This window comes from Pan paniscus, chromosome 1 (genome assembly GCF_029289425.2).
Source record: "Pan paniscus chromosome 1, NHGRI_mPanPan1-v2.0_pri, whole genome shotgun sequence".
In the NCBI taxonomy this organism is placed as follows: domain Eukaryota; kingdom Metazoa; phylum Chordata; class Mammalia; order Primates; family Hominidae; genus Pan; species Pan paniscus.
The window spans coordinates 204140133-204165656 of NC_073249.2; the positions used below are offsets into that span (position 1 = coordinate 204140133).

Genomic DNA, 25524 nt, shown 5'->3' on the forward strand with positions numbered 1-25524 from the left:
ATTGTAGGGCACTGCCACTGTGTAAGGGTCTGTTGGTGGCATCTTCCCTTTACTGGGAGCATCTGGAGGGCATGGATGTGGCTGTGACTTCCCTAGTACACAGGGCACAGGCTCAGACCATGGGGGTAGAGGCTGGGAGGGAGCTGGACCAGCTGACCTTTTGACTTCTAGGAGGCTGGGCTCCTCATATGCGTAGATCCAACCAGTATGCTCAGGCCAGAAAGCTTGACCTTAAATGCTGGTTCTGCTATGTCCTTGTCATGCCTGGCCAAGTCACCAAGCCGTTCTGAGCGCCTTGGCAGCTCTATCTATAAAATGGGGATATTTCAGAATGATGGTGTGTAGAGCCAGAGTCTAGCAAGCGCCCTAACATACAGCAGGTGCTCAATAAAAGCCATTTCTCCCTTTTCCTTCCTTCCTAAGGTAGTACTCAGGGCCAGCATCTACACCCTACAGTGCCCAAGTCAGAGACAAGATTCTGGGAGAAAACATGTGGACAGCCCAAATTCCAGGAAGCAGGCCCAGAGGAGCAGAGGAGACAGAAGGGGAGAAGGGGAGGTGACAGGTCCCTCAGAGGTGCCCCAAGTGGCTGTTCCTCGAAGCGTGGGACCCATGGCCCACATGTGCCAGGCCACCCCAGGGTCCTCAACTCTTCCTGCTCCCCCGCCTAGCTGGGAAGCGTTCCCATCCTTCCTTTAAGCAGAGGCGCCTGCCTCTTGGTGCTGCAGCCGGAGTGCTGATAATAAAGGCACCTCTGTGTGTCTCTGGGGAAGTAGGGCTGGGGGGTGGTGACGAGGGGGGGCCCACAAAGCTCCCGCAGCTGTGTGTTTGCAAACAGGGGAGCTGAGCTGTGCAGAGGGGCTGAAAGCACTAATTGTCTTTAATTAAAGGAGGTTGGAGGCAGTGCAGGCTTTGACAAAAGAGATTTCCAGCCTGTTAGCAGCTTCAGCCTATGCAGGCGCTGGGCCGCCCAGGCGCGCCCTCGGCTTTGTCCCTGTGGGGCCTGGCCCTGTGGAGGGCACAGCTAACACCTGCCTGGCGGGGGTGGGAATAGGGGCGGCAGGAGCCAAGCACACGCAGTAGGACCTTACTGTGCTGAGAAGCTGGGATCCTGGGGCCTGGGAAGCTATCCTCATGGTGAACTCCTTTCCCATCCATCCATCCATCCGTCCGTCCGTCCGTCCGTCCGTCCGTCCATCCATCCATCCATCCACTCATTGACTCAGCAAGCACTGTTGAGCATTTGCTATGTGCCTAGCCAGTGCTCAGAGCCGGGGGCACAGAAATGTGGCAATTCCTGCGGTTCAAGGACTTGGTATTCTAAGAGGTACAGTGAGCACAGACTCTGGAACCTGCTGGCTTGAATCCTGGCTCTGCCACTTATTAGCTGTATAAACTTGGGCAAGTTACATCACTTCTGTGCACCTCAGTTTTTCCACCTGTAAAAGGGGGGTGATTACTGAGTTATAAAGTGTTTGCCCTGTGCACTTTACAAACATCAATGGCTATTATTCATTCTTTCATTTATCCAACTTTGTACCTGGCTGGAGTCTCTAGCATTCCATTGATGGGAAGAACCGTGGTCTAGGAGGCTGGTTGGGTTCCAGTCCCAGCTCTGCCAGTCACTTGCTATGTGGCTTCTCAGCCTCAGTTTCCCCACCTGCACAATTAGGGCTGGACAGGATGGAGTGTGAGGGAGGGCTCTGCGGGCATGGATGGTCTCAGCTCCCTCCAGAGTCCTGGGAATGGAGGCTCCCTTGCTGGGCTCCTGCCCCCTGCTGCATACAAATGGGCTCGGCCTCCCACCCCAGGCGGCTGCTTTAGCTCATTCCATTCTTTTGTCTTCTCTTTCACCAGGCTCACCCTCAGACACATCTGCAGCCCCCCTGGCAGGCACATATGCGCTAGTGAGCTCTCTCTCCCTCCCAATCTCTCTCTCTCTCTCTCACACACATGTAAATGCACCTGCCTGATTCTCACCCTCACCCCCATTCCCACCCAAAAGAATCACAGCCTTTGCACCCCCACCCGCTCCTTGCTGACCCTGGGTCCAGGGTGGGTGGGAGGTGGCTGCTCACAGTCTCTGATCCCCTCCAGCCCAGCTGTCTGGACTGGGTGGTCACAGAGAGGTGGGGAGAGGGGCAGAGGGTGAGAGCATCCTGTGCCAGAGTCCTCAGGCAGTGGGAGGGAGGTCAGCTCCTGAAAGGGAGGGCCTGAGTCAGGCCACAGGGGAGTGGCAGGTCTGGAATGTTCACCTTGGGGAGCACCACAGGAGGTCAGGAGACATTTATCTCAGCCCACTCTGGGCTGGCAGCCCCTTGTTTAATTTATTCAAGGGCCTGGGGGGGGGGAAACTGAGGCTGAGAGAGACTGCGTACGGCTCAGAGACACACAAATGGGGTCACGTCGAACCAGGACACACTTCTGTCCCTTTAGAATCCATTTTCTGAAGTCCTTCAGAATCAACAGGCCAGGCTCCCTGTGGGACGTGGATTTGACAGATGTCTGGTGTGGACTCCGGGTGCATGGTTCATCCCGTACCTGCAGGATGCCAGCCCTGGGAGGTGGTGGGGGCAAGGAGAGGGGGCAAGGTGTGGCCCTGGTATGTAGGTACCTGTGCCCCTTGCTAGAGTGGGAGGTTGGGGGGCATGTCCTGACCCCAATGTGTCTGGGTTGAGGAGGGAGGATTCACTCTCTAGCCCACAATTTGCCCAGGGTCCCTGGCATGTCCAGGCACAGGCAAGTGGTCCCCTTAGAGAAGGAAATGGGGAGGGAGCTAGAGAGACGGGGAGAGAGACAAGTAGGGAGGCAGGGGAGGGAGAGAGAGAAACAGAGAGGAGGGGAGATGGAGAGACTAAGACAAGGAAAAGGAAGACAAGAGGACACTGAAGGAGCAGGGGACAGAGGCGGGGGCAAAGAGACAAGGGGAGGAAGGAGAGAAGAGGCAGGTGGGAGGGAGGAGTCAAGTTCAGAGAGCTGGGAGGGGCGGGAAGGGTGTGGGATGGGAAAGAGCTGGGCCAGTGGTGGCCCAGAGAAGCCTGACCTGGAAGGGGCCCAACTGAGCAGGGCAGGGTGGGGCGGGGAGGTTCCTAGAGGGGCTAAGGAGGGTGGCTGAGGACTGTGAGTGAGTCTGCATGACTGTGAGAATGCACTTCCAAGTGTGAGTGGGTGTGAGCGTGCGCTTTCAGGCCCAGGCAGACTGGGGTGTCTCGTCTTGATCTCTTGGCTTCACACACCCTCTGCATTTTATATTCATGAGAACTGAGCTGAAAGATTAATTCATATTTAATACAGCCTTCGCTGGCAGGATGGGGGGTGGTGCAGATTTTTTCTTTAAAGGCACTAGGTAAGGAAGAATTGATTGATTGATTGATTGGTTTTCTCCATCCATGCATCCATCCCCCACCCACTAAGCACCTCCTGTGTGGCAGGCACGGTGCTGGGCAGGAGGACCAAACCAGCCAACCCAATAAGCTCATTCCCACACTGGCCGCGGCAGCCTGGGATGGTGGGAAAGGTCTAATGCGGTCCTGAGTGTAAAAGGCAGTTCCATTAATGTGCTCTGTGAGACCGCACAAGCCCTTCTGCCTCTTGGAACCTGTTTTCTCACTTGTAAGACGGGGTGGGCAACTCCTGCTCCCAGGGATTGGTGAAGATGTGTATGGAATGTGCCTAGCACCACCACAGAAATTCCAGATCTCTAAGGTTGGCTTGTGGCACTGTGGCCTCCTAACCACTATCTCTAAACACTTTTTTTTTCTCTTGAGACAGGGTCTCACTCTGTTGCCCAGGCTGGAGTGCACTGGTGCAATCACAGCTCACTGCAGCCTAGAACCCCTAGGCTCAAGTGATCTTCCCACCTCAGCCTCCCTAGTAGCTGGAACCACAAACATGCATCGCCACATCCCAGCTAATTTATTTATATATCTATATCTATATCTATATATATCTATATCTATATCTATATATATACACATACACACACACACACATATACATATATATACACATATACATATATACACACATATATACACACATATATACACACATATACACAGATATATATACACATATATATATACATATATATATATATTTTTTTTTTGAGACAGGGTCTCACTCTATTGCCCAGGTTAGAGTGCAGTGGTGAGATCATGGCTCACTGCAGCTTGAACCTCCTGGCCCAAGTGATCCTCACACCTCAGCCTCCCTAGTAGCTGGGACTACAAGTGCGTACCACCACACCTGGCTAATTTTTAATTTTTTTGTAGAGATGGGGTTTCACCATGTTGCCCAGGCTAGTGTTGAACCCCTGGGCTCAAGTGATCCTCCAGCTTCAGCCTCCCAAAGTGCTGAGATTACAGGTGTGTGCCACTGTGCCCGGCCTAACCACGATTCTTACAGAAGATCCTGAACATCCAGTGGCTGCCAACTCCACAGCGGCTGCAGCTGTGCAGCCTCACTAGGGCAGCGGGTGGGAGGTGGGTCAGTCCTGCCCGGCCCAGGCAGCTATGGAATGAGCACAAAGATTTGAGGGACAGGAGATGCCCTCCCCCTAGAAGCCCCACAACTACCCTGCCTCTCAGGTTAGGATAGCCAGAGCCTCCTCAGGCTATTTCTTGCTTGTCCTCCAGGTCTCTGTTCTGGTGGCCCTTCCTCTAGAAAGGCCTCTGGGACTCCCAAGCTCAGGGTGGTCCCATCCCCACATCCTAGTCCTAGTCTCCCCAGTGGGTCCCCATAGTCCTTACTGCTCCATGCACACACTCCACCCTCTCTGTGCACCAGGGGCTCCTTGTCTCTGTCCACTGTGGGCTCCTGGGGGCAGAGGCCACGGCAGATCCCACTGTGTTCTGGCCCAGCACAAGGCCTGACACATTTCTAGAGGGGCAGGGGCATTTGCTGGTCCATGAGCTGAGAGTCAGACCATATTCTACCTGATACTGCTTCCCCTGAGGGCCTGAAATCCAGTTCCTTAGATGCCATATCCCTCTGTGGGGAAGGGCATCAGGGACTCTCATCACTCAGGAGGTCCAGGGAGTTGGGGTTGGGGCTGGGTGATGAGCGTCGACAGGGGGATGAGACATCTCTGCTATGGACTACCCTTGTGTCCTTGAGCCAGACCTTTCTCCTCTCGGAGCCTCAGTTTCCACAGCTGTAAACCAGAAGGGTAACTTTCATGGTGCTGGCTGGGGAAGGGCATAGTCTTTGGCCTTAGACTGGTGGCCCTGCCAAGGGGTGGCTGGTGGTGGCAGATTCTCTAGACACATCTCTCAAAGCCTGCCATCTCCCCGTTCTTAGGGTCCCCACCTCCATCATACATAAAGTGTTTTGCAAATGAAGCTTCAATACCCACCCCTGCAATCCAATCAATCCCCCAAAGCCCCTCCCAGGTGGAAATCCTTCTGGTGCCCATTCCACAGTAGACACAGTTGAGCTTGGCTGCCAGCTCTACCCTCCAACCCTCAAATGGGGAACCAAATGACCCAAGTGGGCCATCATTTCCCCCATGGGCCTCCTATGGGCCAGGCTAGTCTGCCCCCTAGCCCCCTTCTCTTCTCTTCCCCAAGCTGGATTCAACACTGGGCGGGCCCCCTCCTCCACTCTCTGCCTGGACGTGACATTCACCAGCATCACTTCTGGTCCCATCTGCGAGCACCCCACCCCCCAGCAGCTAATCCCCACAAAGCCCTGCGCAGGGCCCAGCATGACAAGCAGGCCCCGCGCTGCTTGCAGCTTGGCTGAGCGTGCTCAGAGGGGCTGAGGCGGGATTCGGCGCGGCTGTCACTCTCCCTGTCCGCTCCTCTAATTGGATTCCCAACACGCAGAGGTCAGCAGAAACGCTGGGTAGAGGAGAATCAAAGGGAAGGGGCGTCTGGGAGATAAAGAGAGGCATTCTTCCTGGGCCACAAAGACTGCAGCACGAGGGGGCGGGAGGGGACCCCACGAGGGGCTGCCCATCTGGAGGGGGAAGGGGATGGGATGGGAGAGCCCAAGGCAGGCAACAGAGGCTGAGGGCCTATTTCCTCTAGGCTGGCGTTTCCCTATGCTGCACCTCTGCCCACATGGTGCCTTGGGCCTGTAGGCCATCCCCTCGTGTGGGGTCTGGGCATCTTCTAAGGCCTGGCCTCTCACTCCTGCCTGCTGGAGGAAGCTTTCTTGGAATGCGGTAGGAAGGTTCCGGAGTCCACTGGACCTGGGTCCCAATCCTGGCTTGCCACCTGCTCTTGGTGAAGTTCGACAAAGCCCTTGCAGTTCTCTGGGGCTCAGTTTCCCCTCTGTGGAAGGCGGATAACACCAGCTGCCACCCAGGGCGGTGGCTGGGATAAAAATGAAGGGATGTCAGCAAAATGCTTGGAGCACAGGGCCCACAGGAAGGGGGGCATTCATGGGTGTCCCTTCCCAAAGCTCCTCTGCTGGCCTGGCGAGGACAGACACAAACCTCTCTCCCCAGATGAAAGTGCTTTGTAAACGTAACAGCCGGGACAGATGAGAGAGAACCTCCAGCCTTGGCAGGGGCTTCACCACTCACATCTTCACCACCACCCTGTGCCTATCGGGCAGAGGAGGAACCTGAGGCTCAGGAAATGATGGGAAATGGCCAAGGCCATACAGCTAGAAAGCAGCAGAGTCTGGCCAGGGAGCCTGCCCCCTGTACCCCTGTAGGGCTGCTGTGCCCACCTGAGCACGACAAGCAGGTCCTGTGGGTATATGTGTGTGTGCCGGCACAACTGGTGGAGGAGATGGGCGGGCCAGGGATGGAGCGTTGCTGCAAAACAGGCCTGGTTTGCTTTAAGAACATTGGAACCACTGATTTTGCTTCATGAAAGAGGCATGAATAGGACCTCAAAGGGAATTTCTAAGAGACAGAAAATCAATGGCCCTGACATATCTTGGCCCCCAGAAAGAGAGAGAGAGTGTGTGTGTGTGTGTGTGTGTGTGTGTCACATACACACGCACACACTCCACAAATTGATCCAGCCATGTGCGTGCGCATGCGCGCGCGCACACACACACACACACACTCACACAGATAGGGCTCACATATGCTAACAAGTACCCATTTTCATGTACATCTGGCTTGATAAAATATACAGATGTACACATGAATCTGAATACTCTGGCTGATTTCCCTGTGAGTGGGTGGGCACCCATGCAAACACACACCTGCATGACCCAGTGAGCGTACTCAACAGCAGTGGCGTGTACACACAGATGGGGACCTCCCTCCATGGCTGCACCCACACATTCTTAGGTGTGCGCTTTGATCCAGCACACTCATGAGTGTGCTCCTCCCTGCACACATATGCTGGGGCAGGTCAGGCAGACACAGGAACACACCAATACAGGGAGAGGAATGGCTCCCAGCAGGCTCCAGCGTCACCTGCACAGGCAAGCGCTGTGCGCAGCCCGCCCCTGAAATGTACGTACATGCCCATAGATCCAGAGAAGTTCCAACAGCACGTGCAGAGGCTGGCTCAGTGGGTACGCTAGTGCACGTATGGGCACACAAACAACTCCCAGCAGGCCCAGCACACACGCATGCGTACAGGGACGCTCTGTGCTGACCCAGCACGTGCGTGCACATCCCTCCCGGGTCTCCGGGGAGCTCCCACAGACAGACAGCTCTGACAGCAGGGTGTGGGGGAGGGCAACTCAGGGCCAGGGTTGCCAGGGATACGGATGTGGGGCTCTCAGAGCTGCATGGCCTGCCCAGGCAGCACAGACACGCCAGTGACCACTCTTAGGTCCTTAAAATGTTGCTAATCAGATGGCAATGCCTTTAAGGGAGGGAACTGGGAACTTGAGGCTGGTTTCCTAGAAGGAGCCAGTATAACCCTGACAGGTCCCAGGTCAGGCCTGCAAAGCCCCCAGGGCAGAATCTGTTCTCTCTAAGGCTGCCATGAGGCTCTGGGCCCAAAATTTGCTGGGGACACAGCGACAGACATAGCTCTGCATGGCCCCTAAGCCTCACCCAGGTCATACCTCCTGCTCCACCAAACGACCTGTGTTCAGTGACAACCACTTACTTGCTGTGTGGACTGGAGCAAGTCACTTGGCTTCTCTGAACCCCAGTTCCCTCATCTGCAAAAGGGGATGGTCATGACTTCGAGCATTTAGATCGCAGGGGCCAGGCTGTGTCAAACAGAGCAAACATTTACTGACCACGCACCTCACGTCAGGTGCTGTGCAGACACTTTCTTTTCATTATCTCCTTGAGTCTTCACAACTTGCTCTGTCATATTCCATTTATTATTGAACCCATTTTAGAGATGAGGCGATCAAGGCTTGGGTAGGTGAGTCACCTGTCCAGGGCCACATAGGTAGCAGATGTCAGAGCCAGTATTTGAACCCAGGTGGCTGGCTCTTACCTATTTTGCTAAACCTTCCTGCTTGTGGGTGTCTGGAGTGGTGGGAGGCAACACAGGGTCCTTATCCTCATGTCACAGAAGGTCACAGCTGTCCTGATGGCTTCTCGAGGAGTGCCACAAGGACCAGGTAGAATGGAATCAGGGACTGTTAGGCACATTCTACAGATGGTGACACGGAGCTCCACAGGTGGGAGGAGCGAGGGGAAGTGCTCTGCCGGGGTTCCAGAACCCAAATTTGTACCCAGGGATCCTGACTTTGTGAGCTGCTCCTGCACTATTCAATCAATGCACCCTGGCTGGTTAAAACAGTGCTGTGACACACGCACATATTAGGTACCTGCTGTGTGCTCGGACTTGCTTAAAACTGAAGGCTCATCCATTACCATGTCCCCCCGACCTTAGACATGTAGGCACTGCCTGCTTTCTAGAAACTCTGCCAGCACTGGGCTGGTGTCCACCCTGAGAAACCATCCATCCTGCGGCCGGACAATGCTTCCCTTCTCATCCTGCTCCTGCCTTCTGAGCTCCTTTGACTCCTCGGAGCCTCTTCAAACCTTCAAACCTGTTGTTAAATGAGACTACTGGTCTCATTTAACAACAGGGAAACTGAGGCTCAGGAAAAGGACGTAACCAAGTCAGTCAGTCTCATGGGTGGCTAGTGGCAGGGCGGGGAGCTCTCTCTGTGCAAGGCTCCCCCTGGCAACTTCCAATTCCGGGTCTGCACAGACCCAGACACACGGTGGGCTCCCACCAGCTCCTTATGAGAGAATCGAGTCCCACAGCAGGCTCTGGTCTAGGACCACACTGCAGAGATTCAGAACATGGTCATGCCAGGGCAAAGAAGGGAGCAGGAGTTGAAACTACAGTGGTTTATGTTAAAAAAAAAATGGGTAAGACTGAAAAATGCTCTCTAAGGCCTCTAGCTCCAAGAGGGATTTGAGATCTTAGGGAAACCCTGAGTATCAGGAATAAGGAGTCTCCATCCGTGCTTAGAAACATCTATCCCAACCACAGACAGACCTGTGGGGCGCCCTGGCCATGTCAGTCCCTCAGGAGCCCTCCAGAGGTGGCAGGAAGAACCCCAGCCTCTCCATGGGCCTTGGTTAGTAGCGTTACTCCCAGCAGGATTGAAAGGGTCCATGTCTGAGACTGGGGTGGGTGGGACTCTGCAACAAGTATTTATTGAGAACCTTCTGTGAGCTCAGCACCATCCTAGAACCTGGAAATACAATGGTGAACAAAACAGACGAAATAGCTGCTCTTGTGTAGTCCACACTCCACCTGGGAAAGACAGGCAGTTGGGGAACACAGTGGGAAATACATAGTATGTCAGATGGTGATTAGGACGATGGTGATTAGGGAAGAGGACAGGCTGCGTGCCTGTATAAAAATTGGGTGATGGGGGATCTCAGTGAGCAGGTGACATTTGGGCAGAGACCTGAAGAAGACGATGGAGCAACCACTGTGGATATCTAGGGAAAGAACATTCCCGGCAGAAGGAGGTCAGAGTGCCTAGAGAGCGGGAGGGAAGGAGGAAACGGGAGGAGACCTGTCAGAAAGGTGAGAGAAGGGAAAGGTGATGGAGGGCCTTGTGAGCCATTTTTAGGAGCTTGGCTTTTGCACTGTGCAGGATGGGGAGTCTTAAAGATTCTGGCCAGACCAAGCATCCTAGGGACCCCAGACTGGAGGAGGCAGGGTGGGAGCAGGGTGGAGGCGGCCAGGAGACAGTGGAGTGAGTCTGGACTTCAGAATACAGGTCTGGGTTAGAGATCAGCCCAGAGAAGGCATTTGAAGCTGTGGGGCTGGGTGGAGTCATCAGGGAGAGAAAAGAGGAGGCCAAGGACACAGCACTGGGGCCCTCCAAGGTGGAGAGGTTGGGAGATGAACAGGAACTGGCCACAAAGGGCTCAGAGCGAGAGGTGGAGGGGGGTGGGACCCTGGGAGCCAGTGAGGTCCCAGAAGAGGGAGCAGTCACTTTGTCAGATGCTGCTGGCAGGTGGAAGAAGATGAGGTCTGGGACATTACGTCCATGTCTCCCACTGACTTGGCAACATGGACATCACTGGAGGCCTCGATGATGAGCTGTTTTAGTGGAATGAAGGGGACAAATGTCTGATATGAATGTGTTCATGAGCCCTAGGAACGGGAGTCAGCAGCAAGGGGGGCTTCAGAATCAAACCAACCCGGTGACCCCCGTTCCAGTCCCAGCTCTGACCCTTTCTAGCAGTAAGCCTTGGGCAGGTCACTTCACCGTGCTAAGATTTCCTCATCTGAAGAATGGGGACAATAGCCCTTTTACTTCCTAGAGTCCTTGAGAATCCAATGAGATAACAGTCATGAAAAAAATGTACTAATGATGAAACACTGCGAATATTCCAGCAGGACAAGTACAGGCTTTGGATTTCACTTCTGGCTCCTCTGTCCATTAGCTGTGTGACCTTGGCTTGGTTATTTAACTTCTCTGAGCTTCTGCTTCCTGTTCTGTAATAGTTGTACCCAGCTTCTGCGGATTGTAAGGATTCAGCAGAGTGTTCACCAAGCTCAAGGCAGCAGCCTGGCACAGAGTGAGCACCTAATTGATAAGAGCCTGTGCCTGCCTCCTCCGGGGATTCTTATTCTGTTACTTACAAGTAGATTCCAGCAAGAGGTACAGAGTCAGGAGTCAGACCCTGAGTTTGAGTGCCGGTCCCCAGACAAGTCATTTCATCTAACTTCTTGGGCCTCAGTTTTTACAGCTGTGAAGTTGGCAAGCTGTGGCCTTGGCCCCCTTTGTTTGGGGGATGGGGGGGACAGAGAGGACAGGAGACAAAGCTCCCGGATTGCAAGTGAAATGGAAATGGCTGTGCACTCATGGCCCTCTCCTTGGCCTGTTGTCTCATTGGGCAAGCAGGTTACTGTGACCAGAAAACAAAATCCTCGTTATGAAAACAGTAACTTAAACCAACCTCCACCAGGTCCCACGGGAAGAGATTGGGAAGGCCTGAGGAAGGAGCAGAAAGCCCAGGATACCAGCAAGAGCAGCAGTCCCAGGCCAGCCCACCCCGCAGGATAACCCCTGGCCCCCCAGCCATGGGGGCTACGCAGCCCATCCCCTTCCCTGATTTATTTCTCCCTGTCGTCCTAATCACCGCCTGACATACTGTGTATTTCCCACTGTATTCCCCAACTGCCTGTCTTTCCCAGGTGGAGTGTGGGCTCCAAAAGAGCAGCTATTTTGTCTGTTTTGTTCACCACTGTATTTCCAGGTTCTAGGATGGTGCTGAGCTCACAGAAGGTGCTCAATAAATACTTGTTGCACCCACTTCCACCTTAGCAGGAGTGAGACCCCTGGGCTCCCCTGAGACCTTGGTCTCTGCCCTGGGTGGGAAGAGGCCGGCCAGCCTCAGTGTGAGCTCCTCACAGACCTGAGAACACGTGGCTCGTGTGAAGAGGAGTGTGTGGATGGGTTGGCGGGATGGTAACAGGTCCCGGAAAACCTCCCCCGGCGGGGGGAGCTGTCTGATTGGACATCTTAGAGATGACAAGGGGCTCCAGAAAGAGCCAGGTCTAGGAGCCTACAGCGCTGGGTTCTAGTCCCGGCTTCTGCCTGACAAAGTATATGGGACGCTGAGAAAGTCATGCCTCCTCGTGTCCTCAGTTTTCCTTGTCTCTAGAATGGTGCCAATAACCTTTGCCATGCTTCTCTCATGTGGGTATCATTTAGATCAAAATATCTCATGGAGTGAATCCGAATGTTACACAAAAGCAGCCTCCAATCTTTTCTGGAATAAAGCAGGGTGTAAGTAAATAAATACTGTACATATGCAAGACATTATCATTACAAATGGCATTTCTCCCACCAAGCTATGGGGGAAAAACAAAACGAAACAAAACAAAATGGAAACCAGTTCAGTATGGCGTGAAGAATTCTCATTAGGATTTCAGGAGGCCTGAGTTTTGATTTCAGCTCCGTATGTACCTGATAAGGTGAGTGAGCCTGGGCGAGCCACCTCCGACTCCCTGCCTTACAGCCCTGGTAGGGAATCAAACAGATGTTGATTTTAGGGAGGCTTTGCAAGTTCTGCCAATAAAGAATTAACAATAGAATGTTCCCTCCTCTCCAGGGACTCAGGCAGGTCTTGGTTTAAGTCTCTCACTTGCCATGCAGCCTTGGGTAACTTTCTTCCCCTCTCTGGGCCTCGGTTCCTCTTGTGAGGTATGAGGTGTAGGGCTTAGGGTGGGGGGAGTGAGGATAACAGGCCCCAGGGACGGGGGTGCCCAAACAGGGTGGGGTGAGGCCAGAGTGGGCCAGTGGGGCCTGTGCCAGCTGCCGCAGAGCAATGAAAAGCTCTTAACCACACAGAATTGTTAACAGCTCCCAAATCCTGTTGTACCACAGGCTTAGAAAGGCTTAAACTGTTAAATGCATAAACTTCCTCAATAAACGGGCCTCTCTTGCCAGATTCTAAAGCCCAGCCAGATGAAAAGGCAGTGGCTGGAGGGCGGGGAACTTCCCAGCTGTTTATGGTCCTGCTGGAGTGATCTGGAGGCAGCCTATGTGTTTTCAGGGTCCAGATGAGCCATTCTGGGGCCGAGAGAGGACAGTGCAGGGCTCCGGGGTCAGATGCCCTGGGTTCTAACCCTACTTCTTCCTAGCTGGGTCATCTTGGACTTTTCCCCTCAATTTCCTCTTCTGTGAAATAGGGATGACCTTATCCAACCCTGTAGGGTGACTGAGGGCCAGTGGATACTGCTTGTATCAGAAGAAATCAGAAGTGGAAGGCACAAAGGCATAGACCTGTCCCTGCCACCTAAGAGGGGTGTGACATTGGCCAAGTCTCAGTTTCCTAGTCTGATGAGAGGATTCAAGGAGGTAACTGGGCAGGAACGGCCCATCCGGGTGAGCATTTGGTATGTGCGGTGTGGGACAGACTGGGGGCTTTTCTCTCTGGCCAGAGGTTAGCCAGGGTGGGGAAGCCTCCTTCCCTGAGGCTTCCTTACTCCCGAGCCTTTGTCCTGGGACTGTGTTCCATCCTGCCTTGCATCTCTTGATAGGAAAGCACCTCGTCATTCAAGGCCCAGACCCGGGTCTCCTCCTCTCCCAAGAAGCCCTCCTGGTTACCCCAGTAGGGTCAGCCCCCTCTTTCCTTTGAGGTCCCACAGTCCTAAACATGAGCCCCTTAGCCAGTTATCTGCCAAGCTCTTTTCACTTCCACCATCTCAGGGGATCCTCCGTCATCTGGAGGTAGGCAGGCCAGGGTGTAATGTTTCCATTTCCCAGGTAAGCAAACTGAGGTTCTTTCTATCACACCCTGCTGGTCACTCTCCATAGGGTCTACAGGATTGGGACTCAATGACCATGTGGATAAGACATGGGCCTCAGGTATAAAAGGTGAGTACATTCTGGCATCCAACCTCTTCAGGTTAATAAGTTGTCCCAGCAAGCTGCAGAAAGCCAGGTTCAAATTCTAGCTTGGCTACTTAGTGGCTGTGTGGCCTTGGGCAGCTTGATGACCCTCTCTGGGCCTCAGTCTCATCATTTGTAAAATAGAGCTAATAATACCAACAGAAGTTTCAATAAGATAATGGAAGCATAGCATATACCACAGTGCGGGACACACAGGTGGCACCTTTCACCTCCCTGTCTCGGGCCTCCTCCAGGCCTCTCAGGACTACCCTCAGCCTTCGAGGGCAGTAGAACTGAAACCCTGGCAGCCCTTCCACCATCCTCCCTTGGCCAAGAACACCTTTCTTCTGCTCTTCCCTGGATGGCTGCACCTTGTCTGGGGATAAGCAAGAGGCTAGGGTTTAAAAAGAAAAAAACCACCATCATTTCCAACCATTTTTTTCCTGGACTAATTGCCCTTTCAGCCCTTGGTTCTTCTCATCCTCCAAAGCCCTGGGAAAATGGCTCCTCCTCCAGGAAGCCTTCTTGGCTCTCTCCCTATTCCCTCCTAAGCACCCCAAGTCTGTAGTTATGGATAGAGCTCTCTCCTGCACCCTAGACTGGCAGCCCGAGGGACGGTACGGAGGGCCTTCAGCATCTGGGCAGCTCCCACACCTGGCCTAGGAACTGGTACACAGCAGGTGTCCTGGAAGTGGTATTTGAGTGAAAAATGAATGAGCTGTTCTGAAGCCCAAATTGTCCCATATTTCCTACCCAGATCACTAGGAATTTGAAGACCAGAGAGAAAGAATCATCTCATGTCCTGAGATCCAGAACCTTCCATTTAGCTGACTCAGAGAGGAGAGAGGACTGAGGTGACTGACCCCCACCCTTCCCAGGAGCATGCACTCTGGCTGCCTCCAGGCCTTTCCACCTCCTCCTCACCTGCCTAACTCTTGCTCCTCGCTCAGCTTCCACCGCAGTGGCCCCTCTTCCTGGAGGCCGTCCTCTGACCGCCTGTTCCTGGCTGACGCTCCCCTGGATGGGCTGGGTGCCTCCGTCAGCTTCCACAGACCCTCCCTGCCTGCTCTGCTTTCCTCAGCACAACCCCAGTCCCCCTGCACCTTCACTGTCTGTAGATGTATCTGTCACTATCTCTAGGCTGGGTGGGCCTTGGGGGCAGGGGTCATCATGGCCACTTCCAAGGCCCCCTAATGCCTGGCACATGACACTCAACAAGTGTTAGCTTCCTGGTCCTCTATGAAGACATCACTGAGCCCTCCAAGAAGAAGAAAAATCAAGAGCTGAATGATTTCAGTGGATGTCTGATGGATGGATGTATCATGGACAGATGGATGGATGGATGGATGGATGGACCAATGGATGGATAGGAAAGGGGAAGTTGGGGAGGGTGTAGAATTTTTCCTATTTTTAAGAGCAAAGGCCTGAATCACTTGAGTACATTGGCCAGGGTCCCTATCTAATTCCCTTCACAAAAGGCTGGCCTGTGTGGTCTCAGCCCTGGCCTGAGCCTGGGGGTCTGCAGGAGTTGTCTGTCCCCCCTCCTTCTCCCTCAACTGGGTGTCTCCACCCTGTCCTTGAAGAGAAGCAGCAGAATTTTCTGTGTGGGGGTCTGGGCCTCCCCTCCCACCCAGCATTCCAACCCTCACACCCTTCCCCCGTCAGCATAGCACAGGCTGCCAGCTGGCGGCCTCCCTCCCAGAGCCCACCCCATTGACCGCACCCCACCCCCGCAGACTCCCCCAGACACATCTGGGCCACTGGTCCAGCCTCTGTAAGAAGGGCTCGAGCTGAAAGCAGGGTGGGAAGGAGGATCCAACTCCGAAGGCCCAGAAAGGACCCCTGGCCCCTCCCTCCCTTGGCTGGGAAGCACAGGATTCTGGAGTGAAACAGAAAATAAAGCCACAGGCATAACATCCCATGCTGGAGAGCATGCCAGCAAACAGGCACTCTCAAAGGCGGCTGCTAGGAGGGTAACTTGGTCCAGCCTTTCTGGAGGGTAATTTGGCAATGTTTGTCAAAAGCTCTAAAAAAAGTACATGCCCTTTGACCCTACAATTCCACGCCTAGAAATGTATCCTACGCAAGTATCAGCAGCAATGCAAAAAGACAAGGAAACAATGAGGCTCACCCCAGCATTTGTTTAAGATAGTGAAATACTGCAAGCAATCTTTCTGTCAATCAACAGAGCAGTAGTAAATAAATTATGGTACATTTATTCTATGGGATCCTAAGAGCTTCTCCACAATGATTTTATAGCTCTGACATGATATGCAAAGATGTCCACAAAATACTATTATCAAAAATTCTCCTCCTGGGCATGGTGGTTCATGCCTATAATTCCAACACTTTGGGAGGCTGAGGTGGGAGGATCATTTGTGGCCAGGAGTTCAAGACCAGCCTGGACAACATAGTGAGATCCTGTCTCTCTGAAAGGAAAAAAAAAAAAAAGAAAGAAAGAAAGAAAGAAAGAAGCCCATGTAATTTAAGCAGAAGTCCATTTTTTTCTTAAAACAAAAAATCAGTATGTGTAAATACACATAAATCCACCTGGAAGAACCTATACCAGTTTGTTTCACAGTGCTTATTTCTGGATGATAGGATTATGGGTGATTTTAATTTCTTCCTTTTTGCTTATCAGTAATTTCTAAAGATTCTACAAATAACCTGCATTGCTTTTGTGATAAGGAAAAGTTATTTTTTCCTCAAAATAAAAAGCTCACCAGGAAAAAAAAAAGTTCACAGGCAAAGACAGTGTTCATAGAAGTCCTTAATCTTATTTTTATAACACTCTTCTGGGTATTTTCTCATTTACTCTGTATAACAGCCCTCTGTTTATTCTGTTTTGCAGATGAGAAAACAAAGGTTGGGAGAGGGTCAGTGGCTCACCCAAGGTCACACAGCTAGTGAGAGGTAGGGCTGGGGTTTGAAAGCAGGTCTCTGAAGCCAAGGTCAAGGAGAGGCCATGAGCTGGGGAGAGAGCAGGGGCTGCACAGCAGGGCAGGGCAGACAAGAGGGAGAGGCTGGGAGGAGAAACCCAGCAGCTGGGAACTGGGGAGTCTGAGCTGGAGCCAGCAAATCAACATGTGCGTGCAACCACCCTGAGCTGGCTAGCAGCCCCTCTCCCCATCCAAGCTAAATATTAAAAATCCCATTACGCCCGATAGCATCGCAGCAATCATGCTCACTGCGGAACTGCCTCCAGATCCCTCGCAGATGCGGGTTGGCCACTGGGAGAGAACAGAGCAAGGTCCCCAAAGAAGGCTAGGTTGGGGGTTCCTGCTGGGCAGGCGGAAGTGGGACTGAGGTGGGTAAGGAGAGACCAAGGAGAACAGGGATCTGGAGACAGGCAGGCTTGGAGAAACTGGGGCAGGGGAACATTCACAATCACACCTATCATACTCCAGAAAGAGTCAGAGAAACAGACTTGGGTGCGGGCAGCTGCTGCAAAGAAGGCATTCCAGGGACACCTTCTGCCACTCCCAGCAGACCTGCTGGCAGGAAGCCCCAGCGGGGACTGGGGTTGGGGAGGGAACAGGGCTCTTCTAAAGGAAGTCCCAGGAATCCTCACCTGGCAGCTGTATGCCCAGTGTAGACCCCGATTAGGCATGCAATAAAAAATGAACAGGTGAATAAATAGGGGAAAATTGTGTCCTAATCCCTATACCCTGCAAAGCACTTTCTACCCATCAAATATGCCTTGTACTGTCACACCTTGGGGCCTTTATTCGTATAGTTCTCTCTGCCTACAATTCCCTTCCTCCCTACCTTCACCCATCCAAATCCTACTCACTCTTCAAGGCCTAATTCAAATGCTACTCCCTCCTTGAAGCCTTCTGAGATACCCAGTCATATAAGATGGCTTTTTCCTCATGTTCTCAAAGCACTTTGCCTGGATGGATCTCATTTGTGGCAGCACCATACTCTGCCTCGTTCCCTGGGTGTCTGAGTCCCCTGCTCACCCAGGAGCCACTTCAGACCAAGCCCTGAGTGTCAGGGTTTCTCAGGGACCCTCTGCCTGGAATGCTTTCCCCACAGCCTTCTCAGGCCCATCAGCTCAATGATACCTCTTCCAGGAAGCCCTTCCTGAAGCACGGCCACTTTTTGATCTCTATTGTTGCACAATTCTTTCCCCCTTCACTCATCACATTCTGCAACTAGTTTATTTGCTCACTGACTTTTTCTTCTGTCTTCTCCTATCCACCCACTCAGACTAAAAACTCTGGGAGGGCACTGATGTGTCCGTCTTGTTCATTTCCGTATCTCCCTGCACCTGGAATGTGTCTGGCTCACAGCAGGTATGCAATGCATATTTGTTAGAGGGCTAAATGGCCCACAGAGGTTACTCAAAACATGCGTGTTGAATGGTTGGCTTCCCCAGGCCCCTCCCCTCTCCCGCTGTGCCCTGTACACAGTAGGCACCAGAGAAGTTGGTCAGATTGAATCAGTTTAGCCCACTCACTGCATTGGGAACTAGTAAGCCTTTGTTCACCATCACTGCCCACACCAGGGATGGTGGCCACTCCCTGTGAGGACTCCCCCACTCTCCATCTGCCAAGAAGACTTAATCCAGCCTTATTTTCTCTAATTTATATTAACAAAGCAATGGATGTTTTCCTATTAAATTATATCTCAATATTAAATGCATCTTTTCAAACCACATCCTCTTAGAGATTCTGCTAATGTTCCACTGCCCCAGGGAGGACAATCCCTGGGGTGGTGTTGGGGCTGGGCTAGTGTCCTCTCTTTGGCCTTAGGTCCCAGCTTGGTCCAGCCAAACATGTGTTATCACATCGTGCGTCTGAGCTCATGGTCCTGGTACAGAATCATCAGGACTGCTTGTTTAAAAATGCTGATTCCAGCTGGGCACGGTGGCTCATGCCTGTAATCCCAGCTTTAGGGAGGCTAAGGCAGGTGGATCACCTGAGTCCAGGAGTTCGAGACCAGCCTGGTCAACATGGTGAAACCCCATCTCTACTAAAAATACAAAAATTAGCTGGGCATGATGGTGCACGCCTGTAATCCCAGCTACTCAGGAGGCTGAGGCACAAGAATTGCTTGAACCCAGGAGGCGGAGCTTGCAGTGAGTTGAGACTGCACCACTACACTCCAGCCTGGGTGATAAAGTGAGACCCTGTCACAAAAAAAAAAAAACAAAAACAAAAACAAAAGACAAAAAAACAAAACAAAACAAACCCTGCTGATTCTTGGCCCCATCTCAGAGCCACATTCCCAGACCTGGGGGAGAGGTTTGAGTCAGACCCAGAAACCTGCACTTTAACCAACTAACCAGGTGACTCTGATCCACAATAAAGGTTGAGAAGCCCTAAGCTAGAGGACGAGAAAGCACTTGGCCAATGTTACTTGGATGTGAGCTGGAATCACCATTCCTGCACGTCCTGCTCCAGCAGGGCCAGTGCCTATGGGGCTTGGGCTGCAGCAGCCTCACATCTGGGTGACAGCAGCACAGGCCACAGCAACAGCTGGTGTCCTTCTGGGCTCCCTGAGCTCATTAATCACACCCTGACTGGACCCCACTCACACTCAGTGGATGGCTGGGCTGGGCTGAGGCCTTGGGGAGGCTTTCAGGTCCAGGGGAAGATGAGAGTGGAAGGGAGCCTGGAAGGGAGCCAGGGCTGGGCACACCTTAACCCTGCCCCACCTTGCACCCTCACCATCTGCAAGGAGTAGCTCTGACTCTGAGAACCTGCCTATGCCAGGCAGCCTCTAACATGGCCCCATGATCCCACCTCCTGGCATTCACACCCTGTGTAATTCCCTCTCCTGGGGTATGGGCTGAATTGGGTGACTTGCTTTTAATGCAGAGAATATGGCAGAAGTGGCAAGATGTCACTTCTGGATTAGGTTATAAAAGATTGTGGCTTCTGTCTTGGGTGTTTGCTGGTATTCTCTCTTGGCTCTCTCACTCTAGGGAATGTCACTGCACATGCAAGAGGCCCATGTGGTGAGGGACAGAGTCCTGCCAACAACCCCGTGAGTGACCTTAAAAGCAGACCCCTCCCTGGTCCAGCCTTCAGATGAAACTGCAGCCCCAGGCCACACCTTGAGTGCAACCTCATGGGAAAATCTGAGCCAGAAGAACCCAGCTAAACCACACCTGGATTCCTGACCCTCAGAAACTATGAGATAATGAACGTTTGTTGTTGTTTAGAGACAGGGTCTTGCTCTGTCACCCAGGCTGGAGTGCAGTGGCATAATCATAGCTCACTACAGCCTCAAGCGATCCTCCCACCTCAGCCTCCTAAGTAGCTGGAACTGCAGATGCACATCACCACACCTGGCTAATTTTTTTCTTTTTCTTTCTTTGTAGAGACAGGGTCTCACTATGTTGCCCAGGTTGGTCTGAAACTCCTGGGCTCAAGCAATCTTCCTGCCTCAGCCTCCCAAAGTGCTAGGATTACAGGCATGAGCCACCATACCTGATCTGTTGGTTGTTTTAAACTGCTAAGTCTTGGAATAATTTTTATGCAGCAATAGGTAATGAATATACCTTCTCATCTGAACACCCTGCCTGTCACGGTTCTTCCTACATCCCTCCTCCAGCCCTTAGCCATGGCCATACCAAAACTGCCTCCCTAATGGGCCAAGTTGATTCACGTTCCCAGGCCTTTATTCATGCAGCTCTACCCTCCAGCATTCCTGGGCCACCCACCCAAGACTCAGCTCCAATGTCACCTCCTCTGTGAAGCCTTCTGTCATTTTCTGTGCCCACTGTAGCCTGAGCAGTTCCTATTAAAACAAGTCTAACACATCACCACCTTTGTACATTTATATGTCTGTCTCCCTTGCTAGACTCTGAGCTCCAGAAGGCAGAGCCACAGTCTGATTCTTCTCTGTACTGCCTGATGCTCAACATAAGGTCTAACACAGAGCAGGCTCAGTAAAAGTTTGATGACTGAACAAACCATCAACAATGAGTGGCTGGTTTCCCATTCACTTGTTCTGCCACCCACACACTATCTCACCACTGCCACCTTCCAAGGCTGTGCACTTTTATACCCAAGGACGTAAAACCAAATTTGTTATCTTCCCCAAGAAACCAGCCCTTTCTCCTAACTTGCCCATTTCTTTTCTAGAACCATCACCTTTCTGCAAGCTGGAATGCCCTGTTCCCTGTGACTCTTACCTCTCCTCCCTTTCCATCCTGTCTTCCTTCCCATCCCATCCCTTTCATTGGCAAAACATCCTTTGATCTCGCCTCTCCTCTTCCCCAGCACTGGTGGACGCCCCACTCCAGGCTGCCACTGTCTCTTGAGATGAAAACAATGGTTCCCTTATAGGCCCCTTCCTCCTGTCTCTGGCACCCCCATCTGTCCTTCTAGGTATCTTGAAAAGCTGCCTTGCTTGTCTCCGAGGGAGGAACCACAGAGCTGGTAGATTTAACAAGCATTTTATCATGTAAGGATCACTGCAACCACCCCCAGGCTAAAGTATCCCTGGCCTTCTCCAAGGCCACTGGATTAGGGTCCAAACCTTTAACCTGGCATCTGAGGCACCCCAGGATCTGGCCCCAACCTCTGAATCCAATGGGGAATGCAAGAGGACATGACACAAGTAGCTTCAAGTCCCCTATACCCCCAGCACCACCATTGCAGCTCACAGGCTGAGCATCTGGGCTTTGTACACATCATCTCATTTAGTTAACATCTATTAAGCACTTCCTGTGTACTGGAAACCATTACAAGTACTTTGCATGCCTCAAGTTCCTGACTCCTCACACCAGCCTAGGAAGGAGGGTTTTACACTTGGCCAAGGTGATACCGCTAGTGAGTGGAAGGGGTGATTTAACCCAGGTCCTTCAATCTTCACAGCCTTCTTAGCACCAGGGTGTACCTCTCACAAACTTCTCGTGTTTGCAAAGTTTGTTTGCAGACCACCTTCATGGTTCTTTACCATATTCAAACACCACTTATACTTACTTAATAGTTTTCCTTAAGCTAACAGTGCGGCATGGTGGTTAAGAGGGTGGGCTTTGGAATCCCAGATCCTCTACTTAGTCTCTGTTTAAGCTCTGTGAGCCTCAGTTTCTTCATATACGACAGTACTTTCTGTCACAGGGTCCTTGTGAGGATTAAATGAATTAAGTCATAGAAGTACTCAGCACATAGTACAAGGGGGAGTCGTGGGCCTGGCTCACAGTAAAATTGCACTTCTCCATCTCTTTGAATAGGAAGTAACCTTGTGACTTGCTTTGGCCAGTGAAATGTGCACAGAGGTTATGGCGGGGGCGCATTCCAGGTGGAAGCTTTAAAGCCAGTATTCCAACTGCCACACTCCTTCCATCCGTCTGCCCTGCAGATGGCAACATCCCGAATGGTGGCGCTCCATCCATTTGGCTCTCAGAGGGAGGAGTCCCAAGCTGATCCACAATGGACATGGAGCATTAAGGGGAGAAATAAACTTTTATTGTTTGGTCACTTCAGCATTGTCTGGTCTATACTGACAGAGTAAAAGCTCAAAAAATGTTAACTTATTCATATATAAATGTTACTTACTATAACATACGTTTTCTTAAAAGGTGAACCATATCACCTTTGTAAAGGAAGAAATTGACACCACTTGACATACTCATATGATGATGTAAACAAAAAACCTTTATCCTGTGCCAACCCAGATTATCTGGTATACCACCTGCGGCATGTGCGCTGATCGTTTTCAGAAAGTGCTATATTCAAGTGCCTCCCTCTAAGAAGCTGAACGATGGTTGCTGGTTTGGAAACCCTGGCCCTAGAGTGCCTCATGGTCAGCTCTAAGCTTCAGAGGCCAGGCCCAAGTCTGCAGCCCGAGTCTGCAGCCAAGACCAGTTCTATGCATTTGCAGGGGCACGTGCCCCACCCTGGCCCTTACCTCGGCAGACGGTGCCATTCTCAACGGCCTCGAAGCCTGCTTTGCACATGCAGCGCCCGATGGGCACCAGCCACTCGCCGTCCCCGTTACAGTAGAGCTTGATGGGTACATCCACCTCTTCCGCATTGGCGATGCAGCTGCCCCGGGCAGCCACCAGCGATGTGCTCTCAGCCCCCGACAGGGTTTCCTGGAAGATGGCGCCATTCTGGATGATGCGGGGGCACTTGCGGTAGAAGACACGCACGGCGATGAGGGACATGCAGCCGCCATAGTCCTGGAAGGCCAGGTAGAAGCCGCTGCGGGACACAGGTCCGAAGCTCCGCACCTCGGTGTTGATTTTCATGACGCGGCCACCCAGGTCCACCTGGGAGAAGCTCTCGTCGGCTGCAATGGTATCCACCTTCACCCATGGATTCTCCATCCAGTTGGGGAAGGTCTTGGTGGCCGAGTCAAAGTCAGCCTCATAGTAATAGAGGTTGAAGGTCTCCTTGCAGGAGCCAGGCACGCTGGGGATGCTGCTGCAGTCACGCACCGAAAACTTCATCTCCACGTGGATGCGGTGGGCGCCACGGCGCCGGATAAACTTGGTCCGTAGCCAGTTGTTCTGGCTTGACTCAAACACGTTGCACACCTGGTACGTGCGGATTGTGTTCATGTTCTCATCGTAGCCACTCACCTCTTCCCACTGTGGGTAAAATGCTCGTCAGGTGGGGAGGTAAGGGCTCAGCCCCAGCACACACTCAGTCTAAGGTGGAAGACACAGATTCTGCCTTAGGGAATCCTCTAGTCTAATGGTGAAGACATCAGAGAATTCCCAATCTGATGGGGCAGACATGCCAATCAGGTGGGAAAGGCACACATCCTGCTCTTGGTATTCTGCTAGCTGACAGGGGAGACATTGCCCTTACTGTCAGGGGTACACTAATCTGATAAAGGAGACAGGGACCCTGGCCAGGAAGTTCCCACCTGGAAGGGGAAAATAGGGAGAACCCTTCCCCACTTAGGGAGCTCCTTCTGATGAAAGTAGACATAGCTTTGTGGTTGTGGGGGCTACCAGTCTGATGGAGGAGACAGGACCTCTGCCCTCGGGGAGCTCTCCCTGTCTGACCAGGGAGAGACAGCCCTTGCCCTTGGGAACTCTCAGTCTGATGGAGGAAGACAGTCCTCATCCTCAATGAACGCCTAGGATGATGGGGAAGACAGGGTCCTTCCCCATGAGAACAGCTCTGCTCTGGGGCTTTCAGCTGCTAACATTTCCTCTTGGGTACCTGGAGGGAGGCCGCCCACCCTTCCTGCCTGGGGAGAGTACTCCTGTACCCTCACTGGGGCAGCCTGGGCTCTCACAAACCCAGCAGAGAGATGCTAAGCCTCACCGCTGCAAGGGGCTGGGCCAGGTGGTGGAAAGTTGGGGCAGGAAGGGCCTAGGGCCCGGGTTATCTCCTCACACTTGCGGACCAGGCTCCTTCCCACTGCTGAGTCTTTTGCACACTTCTGTGCCCTCCTGGGGCATCGTCTCTGGTCTCCTCTGTAGCAGGCTCTCTGGCTGCCTGCTGTTTGCATTCACCAACTTTCCCGAGGGCCTTCGGGAACAATCTCCCTGCGTGAGTGCCCAGTACACTCAGCCCTCTTGGGCCAGTGTCAGTGGGACTGAGAGCTTGCTGAGGGAAACCACCCCTCCTGTCCTTCTCCCGTGTCCCCTTTGGTGTTGGCTGGCTTCACCTGGGGTAGACCCAAAGGAGCCCCAACAGCAGAGTCCCCTCTCCCATCCATGTCTGGGGATGGGCACCCTAACAGGATCTCATTTCTTTGGTGTGATTATCACACATGGTCTGTATGGTTAGACCCCTTTTACAGAGGATGAGGGAGTAGAGACTAGAAGTGAGGTCACTTGACCCAGGTCACACAGACCCAGAGCTGTTTGTGTGGTTGCCTGTGCTGCCTGGAAACACAAGGACCCCAAGTGTGCCCCAGGAGTCCTGGGTTCTAGTCCCAGCTCTACTAACTTGATGAGTGGCCTTGGGCAAGTCATTTCTCCCTCCTGGGCCTCCAGTTGCCAAATGTGACTGTGGGGGTGGCAGCTGATGGAAGAGGTGTCACCCTCAAGTGGGTGTCCTTTATCCTGTGCCACTCAGATTCCCTGGGCCAAGTCTGTGCGTGTGGAGCAGGGGCTGGCAGCCTGGGGAGGGTCAGGTGTGATGAAGGGTGAGTACACATGGGGAGGGCAGGTCTGGAGCTGACTGGCTCAGCCTCTTCTTCAATGGCGACTCTGAAGCTCCCTACATTGCATTAATTTTTTTTTTTCTTTTTGGTGGCACCATGTGACAAAGTCAGCCCCTTGTTACAACCGCTGCTCTTCTTCAGAACTTAATTAGAACACTTAATTAGAGCACTCTGCCTTTCTCCCCTCTCTCTAATTAACATGCGGAGGCCCTGCAGCCTAAACACCCCAAATAATTGCGTCCGGGGGCCCTGCAGCCCAGCCTGGCCTCATTACTGGCAGGGTGGGGCTGTGGGCCCAGCCGCCTTCGCAGATGGAAAATTGGTGACAAGAAAGAGCCACAGAAAGCGGCCTGACCCTGGGGCCCTGCCTATTGAGAGCACAGGCCTGGGGGGTGGGGGGAATGCAGTTCCCTGGGGCAGCAGCTGAGTCCCAGCGGAGGAACTGGGGTGGGGGGAAGGGAAGGGCTGGGTTATAGAGTCCAGAGACCGCGGGGATGAGGGATGAATATTCAACTTCATGACAATGACAATGATGATGATGATTATAGCTACTCTTGACTGGGAGCCCAATCTATGCCAGGCATTGTGTTAGACACTTTGCAGGAAAACCTCGCAACAGTCTTGTGAGGTCTAAAACATCATCACCATTTTATAGATGAAGAAACTGAAGCTCAGAGA

The 25524-nt window shown here is 52.6% G+C and overlaps 1 protein-coding gene across 3 annotated transcripts in view; it reads right to left on the reverse strand.

The window, feature by feature from the left end:
* The window catches only part of EPHB2 (EPH receptor B2), a 204861-nt gene that overhangs the window by 107945 nt on the left and 71392 nt on the right, over positions 1-25524 (reverse strand). For all 3 annotated transcript variants that reach the window (XM_034957849.4, XM_034957854.4, XM_034957860.3), the window contains exon 3: positions 22627-23311. In XM_034957849.4, coding sequence (XP_034813740.1) covers positions 22627-23311 — 685 coding nt within the window. The remainder of the gene's footprint in view (positions 1-22626; positions 23312-25524) is intronic.